The 17794-nt window shown below is 45.8% G+C and overlaps 1 protein-coding gene across 1 annotated transcript in view; it reads right to left on the bottom strand.

Moving 5' to 3' along the window:
- Positions 1-91: 91 nt before the first annotated feature.
- The window catches only part of GSS (glutathione synthetase), a 26373-nt gene continuing 8670 nt past the window's right edge, over positions 92-17794 (bottom strand). Inside the window, exons 3-13 of the mRNA XM_047771254.1 lie at positions 16891-17036; positions 14446-14521; positions 13997-14136; positions 12918-13034; positions 8493-8573; positions 8314-8391; positions 6818-6884; positions 3683-3877; positions 3122-3203; positions 1522-1711; positions 92-643 (exon numbers count right to left, since the gene is read on the bottom strand). Of these exons, the coding sequence (XP_047627210.1) occupies positions 520-643; positions 1522-1711; positions 3122-3203; positions 3683-3877; positions 6818-6884; positions 8314-8391; positions 8493-8573; positions 12918-13034; positions 13997-14136; positions 14446-14521; positions 16891-17036 (1296 nt within the window). The 3' untranslated portion in view covers positions 92-519. The remainder of the gene's footprint in view (positions 644-1521; positions 1712-3121; positions 3204-3682; positions 3878-6817; positions 6885-8313; positions 8392-8492; positions 8574-12917; positions 13035-13996; positions 14137-14445; positions 14522-16890; positions 17037-17794) is intronic.

The raw sequence follows: 17794 nt of genomic DNA, 5'->3' as shown, positions 1-17794 counted from the left end.
TAGAGCCAAGTTACCTGCCCTGCACCAATTTCCTGAAGTGGGCTGACTCAGATTATAGCTCCTCCCTCCCCTAAATGTACAAACCAAGGAATCACAGAATCAGCAAAGTAGTTTTATTTAAGGCAGAGGTGGGGAAAGGCAGTGCCCCTCCACCCTTTTCCTCCTACCCCTCAGCTCAGTCCTATCCCAGATCAGACACACCTGCTGAAAGGGCTGACAAGGGGCTGACAGGAGGGTGGCCGGGTTAGGGACCCTTAGGTCATATCAGCTTCTTCTGAGGTATACTTATACCCTGAGGATTCAGGGGTCCCTAGATCATACCTAAGGGAAACCACAGCTTTTCTGGTCCTCAGATGGGAGAGCTTGGGGAAGGGACCCAGCATTCACCCTTCCATGAAGACCCTGAAAATCTCTAGAAGAGACTAGCCTTCCCAGGTAGTGGGAGGGCAGCTAGGAGAGGAATAAGTACAAAGGATAGAAGGTCTTTTGATCGAAGTGCAGGCAGCCCTGGCTGTGCCCTCACACAGGGTATGGGTTGTCGAGGACGGCCACTCCTGCTGCCACACCACCATCTGCATGCTCAATGGCTTTGGTTCGAAGCAGATGTCCCACGTGCTTGTTCACCACAAGTGTCTTTCCCTGCCTACAGAAAGGTGGACAGGAGACACACAACTCCATCACCTGGACTGAACCCCCAAACCCAAGACTTTCCTTGATCCTAGCTGAGCAGTACATGGGTGACTGACTACACCTGAGAAAGTGCTAGGATTTTAGAATCAGATTTGGGTTTACCTCCTAGCTTGAATTTATTAGTTCTGTGTCTTTGAGTGAGTTACTCAGCCTTCCTAAATATCAGTTCCCTCGATTTAAAATAGGTATAATACTTCTCACTTTGCAAGATGGTCATGAGGATTAAATAAAACAGGAAAAGTACTTAGCATGATGCTAGGCTCGTATTTCATGTTCTGTAGCTGTAAATTTCCTTCTCTACCTCTCTTTCGAGATGGCTGTGGGGCAGAGGGCTGGGGAACTGGCAGGCAGAGACGCTGCAAGTGGAGTAGTTCAAGGGAAGATTATAGAAAGGGCACGCTCTGGCGGGGAGCATGGTAGGACCTGGTATTCCTTCTTTGCCTGACCTTGGAGTATTTTGTCCAAAGTGGTAGGAAGGACTAGGAACTGCTCCTTACACATTCCCCAGTCGTCCTCTCTTCCTGATTCTCTGATGCTCAAATCCAAATCCAGAAGCCATTCAGCTCTTCAAAGCCACTGTGTATCCTCTAGCTGGCCCATCCCGCCTTTCTCCAAAATTCCTTGTAGCCTGGGAGCTGGACCCAAACTCTTTTCTTCCCTGGGGTCTCCTAGTCCGGGATTATTTTCTCATCCACCCTGATACTACTTGGAATTTCCTTTATGGTTGCAAAGGACTTCTCCTCTGAGTTTCATTTGATAGCCCTGTGATGTGGGCAGGTCTTGGGTCCTTTGCCTCATTTACTAGATGAGGAAACATGTTGACTGGCTCACCTGACATAGACCCCGAAGATGCCCAGCTCGGAGATGCATCGGACCACTCGGGCAGGGCTGCCAGGTCGTAGCAGACAATTCTCAAAAGGTTCAGGTTCGATTTTCTCCATGAGGATGTATGAGGCTCTCTCCTCACTGTCCTTCAGCCGCTCCAAGGCCTGTACCATCTCCTCCCCATATAGGTTGTTACCTGCAATTCCACGAACAAGTCACCTTGAACTCTCTGTCCACCTCCACCCTGTGCTCCTGCTTCTAGAGCCATGTGGGCAAGTCAGGAGCCTCAGTTCCTGACAAGCCAGGGCAGGCCTGGTTTGTGAGGAGGTAATGTCACCTTAACAGGAGAGCCCTTACACTAGCAAATACACCTTTCACCTGGTTCTCTATCCTGCCCTGGTTCTCCTCCTGCCTGTCTATTGCTATTACTCCTCCACCTCCCTGACTGGCTCCTGCCCCTCTTAAATTGGGATTCCCAAGGAACTGGTCTTCCACCCTTGGTCTCTCTCCTACATGTATATACTTTTTTTTCAGGGAGGTCTCTTCCAAGCTTCCATCTATATTCTATAACTTGTTAACTCCCAAATCTTTAACTAAAGCTCCTTGCTCCAGACATCACATATATATCCTACAGGCTCCCAAAACAAACTCAACATGTCCAGACAGAACTCATTATTTCTCCCTGAATCTGCTCCTCCTGGACCTTCCTACAGCCAATCCAGTGGAAGGCATTCCTGAATCATTTAACTCCTCCCTCTCCATTACCTGTCACTAACTTGAACATGTTTCTTCAGTCTGTACTCCACATTGTCATAAGCCCACGCCCAGCACTCTACACTGTGCTTCTGGACAACGGTGCCAGCCTCCTCTATGGTTTCTCTGCCACCACAGTGGCATACTCATTTCAGGACATGTTCTACGATGGCTGAAACAGATCTTGGATCAATCATGTGTCCCCTCCCTAAAACTCTCTGATGGCTTCCTACTACCCTTAGGATAAAATCCCACTTCCTACATATAGTCAACATCTTTTATAATCAGGTCCCAAATCACCTTTCCCAACCCAAATCCCTGCTTCTCCCACCTCCCACACTGTACTCCAGCCTCACCAGTTACTCATTAATCTCCAAACATACCACACATTCATGGACTAGTGCCTATGCTGGGGGTTCCTCCTTCTATATGGAATGCTCTTCCCCCTTTTCCACCTGGGAAACTCCTATCTAACCCTTAACGCCAAGATCAAAAATCATCTCCTGTGGGTCCGTGAGGCAGACATGATGCCTGTCTTCAAGGAGTTCAAACTAGGTGTGAAGATATCCAATCTCCTGATGTGCCCCCATCCTGCTTTCCCACAAATCACCCACCTGCCCAAACCCTCCAGTGCTGGTTAGTCATATTCCCTTGTGCTCCACAGCCCTTGATCACAGCATCTCCTGGGATACTGTTCAAGGTAAGGGCCAGTGTTAGTTCCTCTTATATCCCCCAGAGCCTGGGACTGTGCCCGTAGTCTGGGACTGTGCCCATAGTAAGTGCTGATTGGCACTGGTGACAGCCTGCTAACTCCCTTTTCACTGAGCAGCTCTGACAAGGGGGAACCACCTACCTCCACCCTCTCTCTGGGGCTTGAGCACGAAGTGGCTAGGGGCAGCAATGGCCTCAGCGATGGCCTGGTCCCCTTCTTCACCCTGGCAGGAGGCAAGAAAGCTGTCACCAGCAGTCTTAGGCCAAAGAGGCAGGAGCCAAGGTCCTGCTGGTTGTATAAACACCATCAGAGGAGGAACAGGAGGGAGAAGAGCCATATGCCCCTTCAGGCTGATGCTACTGCCTGGATGCAACCCCCAACAAATCCCCCAGTGCAGGGAGTACAAGGAGAATAAGCTTTCTCTGACAACAGTTCAGGGGCAGCAGGAGACCTAAAGAGTGAGTATAGATATTCCTCAGTTCTCACTCTCTGCCTTAGCCCCTTCCCCTGGTTATTATCCCCATCTCCACCTTTGTTGAGGGAGCTTACAATGGATTCCAGCCCCCCATCCCAGGGCTCTAGGGGTTCTCACAGCATCAGTGACCCGAGTCGGGCCCACTGGCAGCTCCAGCTTCCCCAACACATTGGGCTCTGAGCCCCTGATACGAGGCCCGTGGTGGAAGAAGCGGGTTGTCCACGCACCATATCCAGTGAATAGAGGCCAGCAAAGGTGGCACGGAGGCGGGCCACAGCCTCGGGCTGGCCAGGGAGCAACATCTCCAGCACGCCTACTCTGCTTAGCTCCTGTTGCACCTTCTTAGTCCCAGCCAGCTGGGTGGCAATGTCTGGGCACTTGACAGCACGTGACCTCTCCAGCAGGAGGCGTGCTTCCCAATTCTGCAAAGAGAAACCAAGAATTCCACTTAATTTCACTTTGGGAGTCCTTTAATGAGCATCCATCAAGTGCCAGGTATCTTCATATTCATTATCTCCCAGGGTCACTGCAACATCCTTGTGAGGCAGGTGTGGCCCTCTTAATAGGCAGGACTCTTGCCCTCAGGGAGCTCACAGTCCAGCACAATGACGCATGACTATAATTAAAAGGGAAAATGACAAAAGGTGAAAGGGTGTAGAAAAATTGATGAGGCAATCTGAAGAGGTGGGATACTTTATGAACTCTTCTTCCTACTATACTACAAATAAAATTCAAACTCCTTACCATGGCCTATAAGATCCTGTAGGATCTGCCTCTTTTCTCCTTTTCTGCTTCATTCCACACCATCCCTCCACCCCCTCCCACCTTCCAGCCACACAGGTTTGTCAATCCTCAAACACACAAATATGTCATCTCCACTTCAGGGCTTTTGCATTTGCTGCATTTCCCTCTGCCTGGAATTCTTGTCATTTTGGCTTTTCCAATGGATGGTGGGATCCTTCTCATCCTTAATTTTCCTCTCAAAGCCACCTCCTTAAACCACACTATTTAATGTGGGTTTCCCCATAATTCTCTATCTTTCACCCTGGCATTTCATTCAAAGAGCTTCCTCCAGCTAGAAAAAAAAACATTTTTTTTCTACTTTTGTTGACTTTCTGATGACCATCTCCCTGACCACACTGTGAGGTCCATAAGGCCTGGCCCCTTGTTGTTGGTCTCATTTCCTGTTGTATCCCCAGTGTCTAGAAGTGTTTAGAACTTTGTCAGTGCTCAGTATTTGTTACTGTTGTTTAGTGAGGTGAAATCTGAGTGGACAGGTAGAGTCTGACAGGTGAGACTCAACAGAGAAGAGGTACTCAGGTTAACATGAGCAAATGAGCAAAGGTCTGCAGGTGAGTAACTGCAGGATGACTAGTCTTGTGGGCTCTGAGTTTAAGGTATGACAAGCAGGGAAACAGAAGAAGATTATGCCTCCCAGTTCCAGTCCCCCTTCTCAAGGCACCAGGAGGACAGTCTGTCCTCGACTCCAGACATCAAGCTGCCCACAGCAAGATCAGGGCTATGGCCAGAGAAGCAACACCCCAAACCCACTCACCCCCACCCATGCTGTCCTTCCTCTGATACAATCAGTCCACATGCAGCACCTTTGCTTGGTCTTCACCAATAACCCCAGCCACCTAACAACTAGGCTAGTGTTCCAGGTAGAGTTAAAGGTACCCAGAATATCAGAGATAAACCCAGAAAAGTATCACTTTATGGAAAGTAGGGAAAGCAAAACTCAGAGATGAGCAGGGGCTTGTTCACAGTCACCTAACAAATCACTAAGCCTAGCAGACTTATTTCCATGTCTAAACCTGGTCTGAGTTTCTTAGTTCCCTAAAAATGTTCTCTTCCTGGAGTTGGGAGCCCTGGGATGCAGGTTTGATCCCCTGCCTGGCCCAGTGAGTTGGGGATCTGGTGTTGCCACAGCTGCAGCTTAGGTCACAGCCATGGCTCAGATCTGATTCTTGGCCTGGGAACTCCATATGCTGCAGGGCGGCCAAAAAAAAAAAAAAAAAAGGATGTGCTGGGGTTGTGGGATGGAAACCCTATAAAATTGGATTGTGATGATCATTGTACAACTACAAATGTAATAAATTCATTGAGTAATAAAAGTTATCTTCCTTATGCATTAATTTCCTTCCTTGTTAGCTCAATAAAGTTTTCTTTGGCCCCTTCACCCCGACCCCTTGTCCTGGAACCTGGATCCATTTTTCCAATACATAGTGAGTTTTTCTCTCAGCTAGTCAGCAAGTTCCCACCACTAGCTGCTTTCTAAAGGAAAGGACCATCTCTAGAGCTGCAAATTCCGTGGCACTTCTCCCTGTACAGTTAAGCCTTAAGGAGGATCCTATATTTAAAGAATTATAGATCTGGAAGGAGCTCCCTCCATTTTTAGTGTAGTTCCCTTAGTTTATAGAAACTTAGTTCAGAAAAGGTCAGGAACCTACCCATGGTCACACAGAGGCAGAGCCAAATGCTCATGACCCCCCAGTCTATCGCTCATGCTATTTTCTAACTTATTTACTCATTTGTCTTCTCCCAACTGAAAGTGGGCTTCTCAACTTCTCCATGCCCTGGATTAGGGGCGGGGGAGGAAAATGATATACTGGAAATACTATTGGACTAAGAGTCAGAAAGCTTGGGAACTCCCTGTGGGACCTTAGATAAGCCCCTGCATCTCTCCAAACCTTAGTTTCTCCATCTATATAATGGGGATAATTATATATTTTACAGGGTGGTTGTAATAGGATTAAATGAAATAGTAGATGTGGAATATAATTTTTAAACCACATGGTAGAATAGCAAACTAAGGTGATATTATCATTACTATCATTAACATGAACAGACAAGTGATAAAAACTTTCTGATGCAGATAAGAAAAGAGGTGACAAGACGGAAATGATCAGTGGTGTGACAGACCTGGTTTGCACTGGCTAGCAAGAGTTGATTGCACCTATCTCTCCCTAAGTCTGTTCAGATATGTTAAGTTGGGTTGCTTTAAAATTGGCCATGATGGGAGTAGTTACACCATAGAAATCAGAAAATGCTACAAATAGGAACCTCCCTCCCTAGAAAGATGTTTGTTAAACATTTACCAGCATATCTCTAGGAACAATGTGAATGGCTGAAGCACTGTGGATTCCTGAGGAACCAGATTCTAGTAGACAGTGTGTGTATAGAGAGTGAGAGGCAGCAAAAGGCTTGTGGGAGCCTAGGAAGTTCCTGCAGCAAGTTCCCTAAGGAAGAATTGAGGCCAGTGCTCAGGGAAAAACCTGAGTTGTTGGGACACCTGAGTTGAATCTCTGAGGAATGATGGTGGGTCCCATGAAGCAAAAAATGGTATAATAGAAAATACCAACCTGTAGACTGTACTGACTTGGTATGTAGCCATCCCGGAAGTAAACCACAGCAACTTCCTGGCCGTCCCTAGAACACAGGATGGAGAAAGCTGCTGTGTTAAATTATAACGGATGTGTTCCATGGTTCAATCCACTTCAGAGTGCATCAAAATGCCTTTGGCTTCTTTGAAAGTCAGTCCACAGGGATAGCCTGAACAGGGATTCATTGGAAATGCGAAAGCAGATATCCACACCATCAGCGCTTCTGATGAAAAAAATGGAGGTACGCACTGGGGAATGCTTTCTAATATTCCAGATTCAGAGTCAGGCTAGTAAGGCCAAAAGGAAGAAAGAAAGCAACCAAAATCAAATTAGGTAAGTTTTTTTAAAGGTGGGCCCAAAATTACTGAGCGGCAGAATCATACTGCTGCACCTAGCAAAACACACTTGTATTTACACTGCTTAAAGTAGCTGAAACCAGGCTGAGATTTTTTAAAAGTGGGGTGGTGGTGATGGTGGTGGTGTGATGGTGGGGGTAGAGACACAAAACATGAATCTAGTTAAGCCACAGACAGTCTTTTTGAACTTTTCCCCCTTTTCTTTTTTTTTCTTTTTTGGTCTTTTTGTCTTTTAGGACTGCACCCATGGCATACGGAGGTTCCCAGGCTAGGGGTCCGATCAGAACTGTAGCCGCCAGCCTATGCCAGAACTACAGCAACGCAGGATCAGAGCTGCATCTGTGACCTACACCACAGCTCAGGGCAACGCCGGATCCTTAACACACCAAGCGAGGCCAGGGATCGAACCTGCATCCTCATGGATGCTAGTCGGGTTTAGTAACCACTGAGCCACGATGGGAGCTCCCCCATTTCTTTGACTTACTTTATATTGTTTGGTTTATCTGTAAAGTAAATTAGTGATTTCGTTTTGTTAAGATAAAAGCACATTTTGAAAATAGTAAGTGGTAGTGTGAAATGCCAGGAGGTTTTTAACTTTAAGAATCACAAATTTCTAGGTCTAAATATGCATGATGTAAGCCACACTACCCAAATAAGTGATACTGAAGTCACTCGGTAGTGGCTCCTGAAGGGAAGCACAGGGCCTGGCTTGGAATACAAATCCAGGCCCTTTGATATCTTGCCTGAGACTTCAGAGAGCAACCCCCAGATCAGTCATGGAATGAGCTGGCTACCTCCCTGACTGCCCAGCCCAACTGCCCAGGCCTAAAGGCAGGAGGGGCAAGAAAACTTTTGGGAGCACAGAGCCATATGAAAACCAAGGTTATCCAAAATGTCAACAGCTCTGATGTAACCCTCTAGAAGCAGAACTTGGCCAGCCTTCTCCAAAATTTCCTGGGATGATGGGGTATTTCCAGAATCACCCTAAAATTCGGAGAGAAGGAAACAAACCATCACATCTCCCAGAAGAAAGGATCATTTGGGGGAAGTGGGCAGCAGGATGAGTTTCCTAAACCAGCCTTTTATTGGATCCTTGGGAACTGCTCCCTGAACACTTACATAAATAGCTTTCGGTCTTGGTCTAGAAATCCTTTTTCAGAGATGTCTTCAAACCTTCGCCGGATTACATGGATATTCCTGGGAAAGATGGAAAAGGGTCAGAGAGAGTGGATGCCCTGTTCTGAGTGGTTCTCCCCAATCCTGGGGCCACATATAGAGGTCTCCCCTCCTTTACTTACCTGGCCAGTAGCTCATTCTCTATGGCACGCTGGTCAAATATATTCCTTTCCTTCTCTTGAGCAACTAGTAGCACCAGAGCACTGGGGAAAGAGCAGAGGTGGCCCAAGGTGACTACAAAGCTTGTCTTCCCTCCATCCCACCCCTTTCAGGAATGAGAATGAGAACACAGCTCCCCTGAAAGAATACAGAGGTTTTCTCAACCCAGGACTGCCTCAGGCATATACCTGAGGCTACGGCACATTACTTCCTAAAAAAAGAAAACTTGAAAAAATGAAGTCTCCGCCCTTTCTCCAGCAGGTAGATGAAATACTGTAATGATGTCAATTTTCCATGCAAATTAAAATATGGATTTAAAACCCAGGAGGACTTTTTCACAGAATTTAAAACAATGATTCTAGGGTTCCCATCGTGGTGCAACAAAAACGAATCCAACTAGGAACCATGAAGTTGCAGGTTCAATCCCTGGCCTCGCTCAGTGGGTTAAGGATCTGGTGTTGCCATGAGCTGTGGTGAAGGTTGCAGACGCAGCTCAGATCTGGTGTTGCTGTGGCTGTGGTATAGGCCAGTTGCTAGAGCTCCGATTCGACCCCTAGCCTGGGAACCCCCATATGCCGTAGGTGCAGCCCTAGAAAAGACAAAAAGACAAAACAAACAACAAACAATGATTCTAAAATCTTTCGGAAGAATAAACAGGTGAGACTATTGAAGGATATTTTGTAAAAGAACATTGCTGAGGGTTGGGGGCTAATGATCCTATTATAGATTGTAAAGCATATAATAAAAGAGTGTGTGATTATCACAAAGAATATTATAATAATTCAATGGAATCCGCAACACAATCCTATAAAAAGCCAACTATGAATAAGGCATTATCTCTCGGGGCCTCCCAACATTTCTGTGATGTACACAGATCCCTGTTTGTTCCCATAATATTGATGGGATCACTGAGGCTTACCTGGATTCTTCCTCTCTGCCTATCCACGTCTCTTAAAGAAGCAGGAGCTCAAAGGCTCAGGGAAATGCTAATGCCAAAGAACTATCTGTTTGCCTACCAACCAAGCTATTTTAAGTTGTCAAGGACAGGTCCAATCACCCACCAGACTCTTTTAGGGGCAATGTTCAGCAGCACCAAACTCCATTTTGCGCAAGGCTTCTTGCTGAAACTCTTGGGTAGGCGGACTTGGCTTAGGATTCTAAGTGTGGATTCCTGACCTCCTGTACTTGGTCTCTTATCTGTCTCTGCTTCTCCCTTCCTCAGCTGAAACTCTTGGACTACACTCTGCCTGACTCCTTCCTACTTAGCTGGAATACAAATCCTAGGATGCCCCCTCTCCTGGCCCGCCTGAAAACTCTTGAGGTCAGACATGACATTAGGCTGAGTCTTGGCTTTGAGTTAAAGTATCTGAGAGACAAGCTAGAAATGGTGCTTTCACAATCCATCTTGCCCTGAAAGAGTCCTGAAAGCCAATGACCTTGCTCTTTACTTTGTAGCCTGATCTGATCTGCTCATGGGTGGGAAGGTGGCATTTGGCCCAGGCTGGCCCACTTTCAAGAAAAGGCATAGGGAGGAGGCTGCAGGCTGTAGGTTAAAGTAGAACTGCATGCTTTGGTTAATGAAGTCAGCCTGTACCCTGCCAAATAATTGGAGTCAGGCTAAGGAGAGATATTCTACTTCCTGCCTTCAGTTCTGAGCAATCTGTTAGGAGCAGGACTAGGGAAGTTGCCAGCCAAGAAAGGTGAGTGGCAGGAGCCTGCTGACTGGGAATGAGGACCCTAAGTCCCAGTTCTGGCTCTGCCAGTGACTATGGCATTGCTTGGTAAGGCAGTTTCTTTCCCTGGGTCCTGATTTCCTCATACATAAGACAAGGGTGTTAAGTAGATCATAGTTCCCAACCTTTTATATCAAGAATACCCTTTTCTTATCCTTACTCATTCTAGCCAAACACTGTATTTTAAGAGTTGGAATAGGAGTTCCCGTTGTGGTGCAGTGGTTAATGAATCCAACAATGAAGCATGAGGTTGCTGGTTTGATCCCTGGTCTTGCTCAGTGGGTTAAGGATCAGGTGTTGCCGTGAGCTGTGGTGTAGGTTGCAGACGCAGCTCGGAACCAACGTTGCTGTGGCTCTAGTGTAGGCTGGCGGCTACAGCTCCGATTCGACCCCTAGCCTGGGAACTTCCATATGCCATGGGAGCGGTCCAAGAAATGACAAAAAGACAAAAATAAATAAATAAATAAATAAAAGAGTTGGAATAAATGACTAAACTGACATCATGATACATTTCCAGACTTCCTTTAAAAAATTCTTTTAGGAGTTCCTGTCATGGCTCAGCAGTTAATGAACCTGACTAGGATCCATGAGGATGCAGGTTCAATCCCTGGCCTTGCTCAGTGGGTTAAAGATCTGACATTGCCATGACCTGAGGTGTAGGTCGCAGATGTGGCTCAGATCTTGCATTGCTGTGGCTGTGGTATAGGCTGGTAGGTGCAGCTCTGATTCAACCCCTAGCCTGGGAAACTCCATGTGCCAAGGGTGTAGCCCTAAAAAGAAAAAAAAAAAATTCTTTTAAAAAGTATAATATAAATTAATGAAAATTCAGCTGCTCTACAAATGCTTGAGCCTCAGTTTTTCAATCTATACTATGGGACCATTCCTCTTTGAAGCAAAACAATGTAGTAGAGAAGACTCAGGCTTCAGAGTCAGATAAACATGAATTCTAAACTTACTAGCTGAGTGACCGTGGACAAGCTGAATAACCTTTCTGAGCCCTCAGTTTGTTCTTCAAGTGTTCCTTAAATGGTAGTTTTACTATTATTGTAATAATAGTTTTATAACTTTATGTATAAAATAGTATTATTTATAAATGGCATTATTTATAAATTATAAATAGTAATAATTTATAAATAATTCATTGTTATTGTTATTGAAAGTGCTACATAATGACCCTCGTTGAATTTTTTTTTTTGTCTGCACTCATGGCATGCAGAAGTTCCCACACCAGGGACTGAACTCACACCATGGCAGTGACAACGCTGGATCCTTAACCTGCTGAGCCAATAGGAAACTCTTCCTCATTGAATTTTTTTAAAGCATTTTTCAAATCTATGATTTCATTTAATTCTCACTACCATCCTTTTAGGTATTATTATTATTGTCCCCATTTTACAAGTGAGGAAACTGATGTTCAGAGAAAAGAACAGACTTTAGCAAAGGTCATATTTGGGTCAGCAGAAGTGCCTATTGAATTCTCACAATCAGGGAATCCAATCCTGGCTCAGGCAACCCACAGCTCCTACCTACCAGTGCCTAATTCTGGCCACATGAGTCTTTTCTCTCCAGTAGTTCCCTAGCTGATCCATCTATAGCGTCACTCTCTTAAAATACAACCTATCCAAGGGTTGTACTTCACGAAGTATTTGTCTAATGACTTCTAAACGCTCAGAATCTGAGGTTTCTGAGTCTTAGTGAGGCTTGGAAAGCCCAGAAAGGCTCTCTTTGAGGCAATAAAATGATTAAGAAGGCAGGTTCTAGAGGGAAGTGGACTCCGGGCTCAACCACCAACTCACCACTTGACCATGAACAATTCACTTCTCTGAATTTCAGTTTCCTCATCTGTAAAATGGGGGAGATGAACAGTATCTATCTTAGAGTGTTTGATATGAGGATGCAGCGTGATCCTGTATGTGAAGTGCTTAGCACAAAGTGTGGCACTAGTAGGTGCTCATTGCGGGTGAACTACTAATGCTATATTAACACTGCAACAACTGTTAGTAGAGTGGCCCCTCGCTTATCCAGAAGTCACTTACCTAGCATCTTTACACATCTGGATCATGGCTGAGAAATAGGAAAGAAGCAAAAAATGCCCCTGAACAGTTAAAACAGACACCACAAAATCCCTAAATCAGAGCTTATGCATTTACTCATCAAAGAGGCCCTCACGCTCATTAGACACAAATATAACAGATCATTTGCTTTCCTAAACTACAGCAAATCAGAAAGGAGGTATAAGGATGTGAGTGGAGGATTATAAATTCAAGCACAATGATAGCAGTAAGAAATAAGAGCTGTTAGTAGGGAAACAGACAGAAAAACTATGAATATGACATTAAAGTCTAACAACTGGGGCCAGTAGTGCAAGCAAACAGCCTCTCCCACTCTAGGTAGCACCTCTGCATTACATCACGATGCAGTCACTGCCATCATGATGACCTCTAGCCCACAAGAAAAGATTAAATTATCATCAGCCTCTCTTATTTAAGAAGGAAGCCCAGAAACCCCATGAAAACAATTCTGGCACTTTAAAGTGAAAGTTTCTGTTCCAAGAAAAACCCCCTCACTGCCTAACATTATCAGGCAGAGAAATTAATGCATCCATGAATGCTGAATCTGCAGCAGGATTCTGCTGCCATGTTGTCTCCCTCTTACTTGGCTGAACCGTAGAGCTCCCAGGCTTTGGCAATCCCCATGGCCAGCCCCTTGCTGGGATTATTGGAGAGGATCTTGGCAGCTTCTTTGGTCTTACTCAGGACATTGAGAACATGTCTGTTGGAAGACAGAGGTACACTTAGTAACTGGATGAACCTGGAAGACCCTTCTGCCCATGACTCACACTTTTACGAATATGACTTTGTGAATCAGCTAAGCACTAAAACGCATCTTTCTGGAGTTCCCGTCGTGGCGCAGTGGTTCACGAATCCGACTAGGAACCATGAGGTTGCGGGTTCGGTCCCTGCCCTTGCTCAGTGGGTTAACGATCCGGCGTTGCCGTGAGCTGTGTTGTAGGTTGCAGACGCGGATCGGATCCCGCGTTGCTGTGGCTCTGGTATAGGCCGGTGGCTACAGCTCCGATTGGACCCCTAGCCTGGGAATCTCCATATGCCGCGGGAGCGGCCCAAGAAATAGCAAAAAGACCAAAAAAAAAAAAAAAAAAGCATCTTTCCATCATACACCTGTAGGATCCACATCCGGCTAGAATGTGCTGGGCTGCCCTTAGCCTGGCCCTGGTGTACATGCCCAGAAGAACCCTGAGACCTTGTGCTTCTCCTCTACACCAGCCTCCCAGTGAACTGAAACCCCTTTCCCTGAGCATCAGGTGCTGTATGGAATCCTGCTGCAGACCATGTGGAATCACAGCAACACTGCTGACTAGAAGTGGATGCTACTTGGGTCCAGTCCTCACAGGGGAAGCGCCTGTTCTCTCTCCGTTCTGATCTTTTTCAGGCCTTTAAACATGTAAGCTCTTTCTTACCTCAGGCCCTCACAGATGCTATTCCTTCTGCCTGGAATACTAACTTGTACAATGAAAGGACGGGACTGGATGAACCATGAGATTCTTTCTTTCCCTGACATACTAAGACTAATTACAAAACTGTGCTACAGGGTGGAAACACCTGACCTGAGGCCCGGGAAGGCATAACCAGCGTTGGAGATCCCTGCCCCCACCTGTGACTAGGCTCACAGGCTGTTACCTCACCATTGTGCCCAGGACTACCCAAGAGACCTACCGGTGCACAGCTGGGGTGCGGGAGGCTAGGCCCCCAAAGCTGGCAGAGATGGTATTGATTTCAATCTGTTTCAGGGCTGAGGAGCCATCTGCGTTGTGCTGGAACATGTAGTCTGAGCGATTCAGGCCCAGGAACACAGTCTGTGGGGAAAACTGAAGGCTAAGGACATCTGCCCAGGGGCCAACTCTGAGGGCCTAGGCATGGAGCAGACAGGTACCAAAACTCTATGCAGAGACTGCAGGTGCCAGCTAACACTCCCAAACCCAGTAGAAGCATTCTTTTTGGTCAGCCCAGGATTGGCCACTGCTGAACAAACCCAGTGGGTACCAGTTAGAGGCTGACTCCCATGAGCTCAGGGACTGGGCCAAATTCTTCTGGTTAAAAAAGAGAGAGAGAGAGAAAGATGGGAGGGGAAGGTCTCAGACTGGAGCTGAATGGGGACTGGTTACCTGGGCAATGCCTTCTTTCAGGACTTGCTTGTGGATGTCAAAAAGACGAGCAGTAAAGTTGTCCCTTTTGATGGTGCTGGAAGAGGAAGCAATATTTTCTAGGCTACATGAGATATGAAAGGTCAAGGATTTCCACTGGTTCCTGAATCCCCTCTGGGTCTACTGGCCCAAACTTGAACACCCACACCAATCCTGTAGAGAACAGTGGTTTAGAATCCCACTCTAGAGCCAAACGACCTGGGTTCAAATCCCAAATCTACCACTCACTACTAGGCAACCTCAGAGAATTGTTTCACCTTAGTACTTCAGTTTGCTCATCTGTAAAATGAAGATGAATATAATTATATTTATATCATAGAGTTGTAGTGAAGAGTATTCAGTGTACAAAACTGAATATCATGTGTAGTCCCAGAAAGAATTCAAAAATGGCTTTTGATAAAACCATTCTGTACTTGAGTAGCTCTGCTGGCTGGTAAGCTTTCTGGCTGACCTTACATTAGCTCTCTGTGGCTTCCGAGGACTAGTCTTTTCCACCTCTTCCATGGCAGCTCTCAGAGATTAGAAGGTAGCAATTATGTTCTGTACCTACAAAGATTTTTCTGACTCAAACTAAATATCCGTTTTTTTCTTCTTCAACCAGTCCTCATATGATATGCCTTCTGCAGGGAAGCCTTCCCTCTCTGCGTCAGATTCCCCCTATGTGGACCTCGCATAGCACTGTGGACCTTTCCTTTATGCACTGATTGCAGGTGCAATTTTCCATTTTATTTGTGTGGTTAGTGTTCTCTCCTATTTGATGATAAACCACATGAAGGTGGGGACCATGTCTGTGCTAGCTTATCATCATGGCCAAGGATGCTGCTGTGACATGTGACATGAGGGAGGGACCTATCCAGTATGGTTTTCTGAAGCCTCAGGAAGAGACACCCACAGGTAACTAACTTTTTGCCTCTCATGATTCAGGGCAGCCTCTGCATGCCTGCTCAAGCCTGACTCCCAGGCTCACCTTATTACAGGGACCCCACTGAGCCCATGGAGCTCAGGCCTGCCCTGAAGTTCCTCTCTTCCCCAGCCAGCTCTTTCATAAGAGCTCTTTTTTTTTTTTTTTTAAACGTATGTACACTTGAGTTCATTATAAATACACATAGAAACCAAAGGACCACCCACTAGCTCCAAAGGAGATTCTGGGACCTGGGAGAGGTGGCTGGGCAATAATTTAGGGAACAGAGCAGGAAGGGGGAATTGCATATATCAATGGGGAGATTAGGAGAGGAGAGCTCCTAACTGGACCGGCCTCTGGAAAAGTTGAGGCACATTTTCCCTTTTCTGAAGAGGTGCTTCTCTTCAACTCCAGAACTTAGGCTGCTATTCTGACACGTGTGATGCTGAACCTCTGCTCCCATACAAGCTAGGGTTTGTGTGTATTTTAGAGGAGAGGGGAACAGGGAAGGAAGGGGTTGCAGAGATGGGCTTCGGAGAAGGTCTCACACCTTCCCTGCATCTTTAGGGTAGAGGTAATAAATTATGCTGCTCATATTTCCCACGATCCAGAATCATAGCTACAAAAGCTGGATGCTTCCTGAGAAAGTTCTGTGGGGAAGGTGGTGGAAAGGTTTGTGCATTCAGGACTCACTGGTTTTTTTAGTTCCAAGTCAATGGTTTCCAAACTTCTCATATTCACCCTTATATCAATATGCACATTTTAAAAATATTTTGTTTTTGACAAAATAATTGTTTCCTTTTGAAAATTAATCAGATATGTAATTATACATAACATAATAAATACAACAGATATATTGTCTCTCTCTCTCCAAACACATACACACAATTTAATTCTAAAATAAATAACTTAGTTAATTCTAAAATAAAGAAATATCTCTTGTCCCAGGGCCATAAGAGGAAAAGAGATAGAGAGGGATGGAGGGAGTGAGCCATTTCATGGGTTCTGTATCCTTGCGAACTGGGGGCGGTAGCCAGTCTGTAGCCCATCCCACCAGAGATGAGAGGCCTGAGGTGACAAGAAAAGGCCACTTCTTAAAAGAAATAGGAAATCTGACTTTAAACTGAATAACCCTCCCCTCCCCTGTTTAATCTAAAACTAGGCTGACCTTCCCTACTTCCAAGTGGAAATTTCAGTCTTCAAAACAGGGGATCAAGAATCAAAAAAATCACAGAATGTCAGTTTTGGAAGGCTGCTTAGATTAAAGCCAAACTCCCATTATACAGAGGAAGAAATTGAGGCCCAGAGAAAGAAAAGAACTTGCTTGAGGCCATATAAATAACTGGAAGCGAGACACTCTCCTGACATACTAATTTTTGTTTCTCCTGGGGAGTACCTGTCCCCTAGCGCACCAAGTCAGCTCTCGGGTAATACCTTATGACCCCCAGTCTTCTAGTCCCTTGGTTCTAGCAGCTCCTGGACCCCCAAGCTCCACTGCCCCATACCTGGAGAGAGTTTGCTCCAGAAAGGAAGCGTTCTGACTGACAGCATCCACCAGCAGGTTGAAGTCCATCTGCACAGCATAGGCCTGCTCTAGCAGAGCACTGGGGACCAGTGAGGGGAAGAGCGTGAATGGGGCATAGCTCACCACCTGATGGAGGAGAGAGAGTGGGCGGGAAGAACACTTGTGAATGGGACAACACAAAACTGCAGAACACATACAAAATGCAGAATAGTGGTTGCCTCTGGGAATGGAGGGAGGAGAACAGAATGAGAAATAGGTACAAAGAGAACTTCTAGGTTTTCCAATACTTTATCTCTTTACATTAAAAAAAAAAAAAAGATTAGAAGCAAAATGGCCAAAAACGAATAAACAAAACAAAAATTAATAAGCATTTACTGTGTTCTCAGGACTATTTTAAATACATGGATTCATCATTTAACCCTATGAGAACCATACTATTATTATCTGTACCCAATAAATAGATAAGGGAACTCATCAGAGAGGATAAGTAGCATGTCCAAAATTACACAAAGCTGTTTGTTAAGTGACACTGGAATCTGAACCATGGCGATTAGTAAAGAACACCCCCCTACACACACGCAGACTGCTCCAAACCAGTTCATTCCCAACCAAGCCCAGTCCCTTGCCTTCTGGTTTGGGAAGAGGGAGAGTAATGACAGAACAACTGCGGCAGAAGTGAACTTTGGCTCCCAGAGTGGAAGCCAGGAGTGGTTTTCCCCCAGTGCTGGAGATGGTGACCCAGTTTGCCAGGCCTGGAGTTCAGCTGCATTCTGACTTCTCTGCCCTTTGGCAGAGCCAGGAATTCGTATCAAAATACTCATGACATTTTTCACCAAACCAAAACAAATAATTCTAAAATTAACATGGAACCACAAAAGACCCTG

Source organism: Phacochoerus africanus, chromosome 3, assembly GCF_016906955.1.
Source record: "Phacochoerus africanus isolate WHEZ1 chromosome 3, ROS_Pafr_v1, whole genome shotgun sequence".
Classification (NCBI taxonomy): Eukaryota; Metazoa; Chordata; class Mammalia; order Artiodactyla; family Suidae; genus Phacochoerus; species Phacochoerus africanus.
Note: the sequence above shows the minus strand (reverse complement) of the source record. Positions and strands in the feature narration are given on the sequence as shown.